This window comes from Wyeomyia smithii, chromosome 2 (assembly GCF_029784165.1).
Source record: "Wyeomyia smithii strain HCP4-BCI-WySm-NY-G18 chromosome 2, ASM2978416v1, whole genome shotgun sequence".
In the NCBI taxonomy this organism is placed as follows: domain Eukaryota; kingdom Metazoa; phylum Arthropoda; class Insecta; order Diptera; family Culicidae; genus Wyeomyia; species Wyeomyia smithii.
In genome coordinates this window covers 212,359,775-212,363,745 of record NC_073695.1, presented here as the reverse complement: position 1 = coordinate 212,363,745, position 3,971 = coordinate 212,359,775, and the positions used below count along the sequence as shown (strand labels likewise).

The following is a 3,971-nucleotide window of genomic DNA, read 5'->3' as shown; positions in this document are numbered from 1 at the left end:
TAACAGTGGCAGTCAAATGCTGGCCTGCTAGAGTAAATGCCCTTAACGTGGGTATCACTCCACAACTTCAGTTGTTACCGGAGAGGATGGGTGTGAAAGACGTACATCTACCATAACACGGCCGCAGGTAAATATGCTGAGTAAGTACACTGCGCACTCGCTACCTGCCGTACCGTCATTAGCCGTGATTGCTCAGGTAACGGAGAAGGATTCTCTCCCGGCTCTCGGTGTTTTGCTTTCTACATAGATTTACGCAGAAACCGGATATTTTATCGTGCATGGTCGATGCGATTTTGAACAGTGATTGCATTTCCGAAGAAAGTAACACGGTGGATCGAGCGTACGGTAAACAGTGCCATAATATTGTAAGCAACTGTGTAAGCATTTTTAATTCGAGGTGTGTTCGAAGCGTTTGTGTGTACGAAGCTCGGCTTCGTAGGTATTTGTTTGCTAGGTTTGATACGCATCAACCCAACCCGTACTAGTGTAGCGTTTCTGCTGTTGATAGTGTTGTTTCGTTTTGGGTAAGTAGGAGCGACAATTTGTCGTCGTAGTCACCAGCGCAGCGACGTCGTCGTCTGTTTCGCAGCTGGAATTTTAGAGCGATAAGTCGGAATACCGCAGGGGTTTTCGACAACATTCAGTACAAATCATGGCTTTCTTCTTCAACTTTGTGGCCTGCTGTACGATCATTTACTTTCTGGTGCAGTTCATCCTCTGGCTAGTACTGGATGCGGATATTGAACTCTTCATACTGTCCAAATTAGGAAAACCAATATGTGAGTATATAACTGTTTGCGGTACACCCACTGAATTTTGATTGGTAAACTCACTTCGTCGTTTCTAACTACAAAGCCTCGCTGAAGGGAAAAGTGGTTTGGATCACGGGAGCCTCCAGTGGCATTGGACGAGATTTGGCAATCGCACTAGCAAGAAATGGCGTTCGATTGTGCTTATCGTCTCGTAACATATCGGAGCTGCTTAAGGTCAAACAAGACTGCATAGGTGAGGCAAAATGCATAGATGATATCACAGCTTCGGTATTACATGAGAAAATCTAATCCCATCCATTTCAAAACAATAGCGCAATCGAATGGCATGCTCGGGCCGAATGATGTTTATGTTCTGCAGATGGACATGCTGGATATAAATCATCACAATGATTACTTCAACATGGTGATCGACCATTTCAAGACACTGGATATCCTAGTGAACAACGCGGGTCGCTCGCAACGCGCCGACTGGAACGCTATCAATATAAAGGTAGACCGAGAGCTGTTCGAGTTGGATGTATTTGCAGTGGTGCATTTGTCGCGCATCGCTTTGAACTTTTTCGTGCGTAATTCGATCAAGGGTCATCTGGCTGTGACTAGCAGCACGGCGGGCTTGATTGGGGCACCAAACTCCGCCAGCTATACAGGAGCTAAGCATGCATTACATGTAAGTAGTAATAAGTTCGGCATGCTTCCCCACATGAGTATCGTTTTTCGCAATTAAACTGCAATATTATCAATTCAGAAAGTGAGAAAAAGGTCCGTGTGTAGAATTTTCGTTCGAGGTGGTTTACTAACGAATTTTCAGATCCTCAGAATAAGCTGATAAAGCCATATAAAAGGTTTCATTACTACACTGCGCGGGCTGATTATAATAATCATGTCACTGTAATCACTGGCGAAGAGGACGCAAGCGATTAGTCAAATTGGCAAAAAAAGTGTTATTCTACGTAATCTTCGGTCAGACTCAAAGTTTGGCAGACTTACTAAAGATAAATTGATTTTATAGTGTCAAAACCCAATGAAATTTTTTTACCATTTGCGTTTAACACAATTTTGACAAAATCCTTTGTATTATACATGCTTTTTTCTATTTCTTCCACACTTTTTCATAAACTCTACCTTGTTCTGATTAAATTATTCTGCGCTTAATCATGGACTTGCTTCAGAATTTTTTGTTCAAAATATGAAAAATTAACTCCAAACCACGCTCCACGGGCACGGTTATGATCAAATACCCAATAATTTACAAGTTACTTTTTAATAGAAGTAGTAAGATTAATTTCATTAACAAATTTTATTTTTTTAGGGTTACTTCGAAACACTTCGGAATGAAACCTTCGAGGTTAATATTACAATCTTTTGTCCAGGACCAACGGCAACCAATTTCCTACAGGAATGTTTCACCGATACTCCTGGAACGGTAAGCGCAGGGATTGTAGGTATTCGCATCACTGATTGATCACTTCGTCATTCCTTCAGAAATACAACCAGGCAGTTCGCCCGGAGGATAAACGCATGACCAGCGAACGGTGTGGCTATCTGTATGCGATCGCACTGGCAAACAAAACCCATCTCAGCTGGGTCGGTAATTTTCCCATTAACGCCATTCTGTACATCGGTTGCTACTATCCGAACGTCAAGAGATTGTAAGTACCCTTCGGATAGCAAGGAGCTAATTAGTGCAATCTATTTAACATCCATTGCTTATTTACAGGCTGCTGAAAATTGTGGGCATGCGGCGTCTGCGACAGGTGCGAGATAGTCGATGAGTGAAATCATTCTGCGTGCTTAGTTCGTTGATTTACACTAAAACCACTTACGCTAGCAAGTTCTATTTACAATACAGATCCGATTTTGTTAATTGATTGCACAAACGCAACGTTCGAAGTTGTATAAAACAACAACGTACATTGTACATTGCATTTTTTGCACTGATTTTTTCCTACGATTAGTCAATTGTTAATATTCTTTAGAAAATTGTTAATTTATCATTCATAATTAGCAGTATCGATTTCGAAAGCTCATCAATTAATACGCTGAACAATGCAATGCCATAACATACGTATCATTCCAATTGCATGCCATTTCGGTTAGAAGAGTAAGTTTCGACAGGCACAGTCGGATCCGAATCTGTAGCAAGAAACCACGTTGCACACAATACCAAACGCTTCGAAACTTTCCAAAGGGAAGCTATAGACGAGCTGCCAGCTGAATACAAATTGTTCAATACTCGACAAACCGGAGATTTTTTTTTTGTTTTCGTAAACTGGATTTGTTACCGATATCCCATACCCAATTCACTCAAAAGTTTTAGATGGCAAGAATCAATTGAATCAAATGTTCGAGACTTTGCTTTTCATACAGAGGTTTATTTAGATGATTCTTCAATAGATAGATCACCATCCGAGTTTGACCAAAAACAAGCTCGCCGAGTTCGAGCATTATCTGAAGCATCTTATTTCGTTTAACTAAGTCGAGTGCTGCCTTGAAATCCATCAACGATGGTGAGACTCCAAGCTAACTCCCTTTTTGGAACATTTTTCAGAATAAAAATGCTATTCATTGTGGGAAAATCCAACGAGCCAGACTCATATCCATTCTTTGACGATTCGCTAACCTTCAACTTCTTAGAACAAACATTACTCCATATACCGAATAGAAGGATGTAATACTTCGAACTGATGGCTCTTCTTGTAAATAGGGCAATTTCGACTTTGCATCTAATCCTCCAGTAATTATTCACTTTCCTAAATCTCAATATAACTGTACAGATGCTTTCTGCTATAGGAAGTTCAACAAGTTTCCTGTCCATGACCTTAGCGCTTTGAAGGTCGCTAATCGTTTATCACCGGTAACATCACGTAGGGCTCCCAGTAGCAATTTCTCTAGTCGCGGTAAATTTATCAGTCAACCATTATCAAAAATTAATTAATCAATTGTTGTTGTCTGACTCCTATCGAATCAGCTATTCTAAGGTGGAGGTACTTCGTCACGACGATCGTTCTAGAAAACCTAAAAACACCGAACTTATGAATTCTCATCACTGGACTAACTCTTAACAATCAGACTGTGGTACTTATTACGGGAGTCACTTCACGATAAAATATATTTCACTTTCATACTCACTTCACTTTTCGAGACCTATTCCCGATTTCACCCAAAGTGAGGTGACAAAAATTAGCTCCGTGTAGTGAG

The 3,971-nt window shown here is 40.7% G+C and overlaps 1 protein-coding gene across 5 annotated transcripts; it reads left to right on the top strand.

The window, feature by feature from the left end:
* On the top strand, nucleotides 1-3,014 carry LOC129721980 (dehydrogenase/reductase SDR family member 7-like). Of its 5 annotated transcripts, none has more exons than XM_055675132.1 (7): nucleotides 1-127; nucleotides 530-779; nucleotides 856-1,005; nucleotides 1,085-1,440; nucleotides 2,083-2,196; nucleotides 2,256-2,422; nucleotides 2,491-3,014. In XM_055675132.1, the coding sequence occupies exons 2-7, from the start codon at nucleotides 653-655 to the stop codon at nucleotides 2,543-2,545; spliced, it is 969 nt and encodes a 322-aa protein (XP_055531107.1). In that variant the 5' UTR covers nucleotides 1-127; nucleotides 530-652; the 3' UTR covers nucleotides 2,546-3,014. The 5 variants fall into 5 exon arrangements, with proteins under 5 accessions (XP_055531107.1, XP_055531106.1, XP_055531104.1 ...); XM_055675131.1 differs by having other exon boundaries at nucleotides 126-365; XM_055675129.1 differs by lacking the exon at nucleotides 1-127 and adding an exon at nucleotides 150-345 and having other exon boundaries at nucleotides 398-779.
* Nucleotides 3,015-3,971: the final 957 nt, after the last annotated feature.

Excerpts from the sequence above, each read along its gene's own strand:
- LOC129721980 (XM_055675132.1), top strand. The coding sequence starts at position 653 with ATGGCTTTCTTCTTCAACTTTGTGGCCTGCTGTACGATCATTTACTTT. Across the intron at positions 1,441-2,082 it reads GAGCTAAGCATGCATTACAT|GGTTACTTCGAAACACTTCG; the intron begins GTAAGTAGTAAT and ends TTATTTTTTTAG. Across the intron at positions 2,423-2,490 it reads TATCCGAACGTCAAGAGATT|GCTGCTGAAAATTGTGGGCA; the intron begins GTAAGTACCCTT and ends GCTTATTTACAG.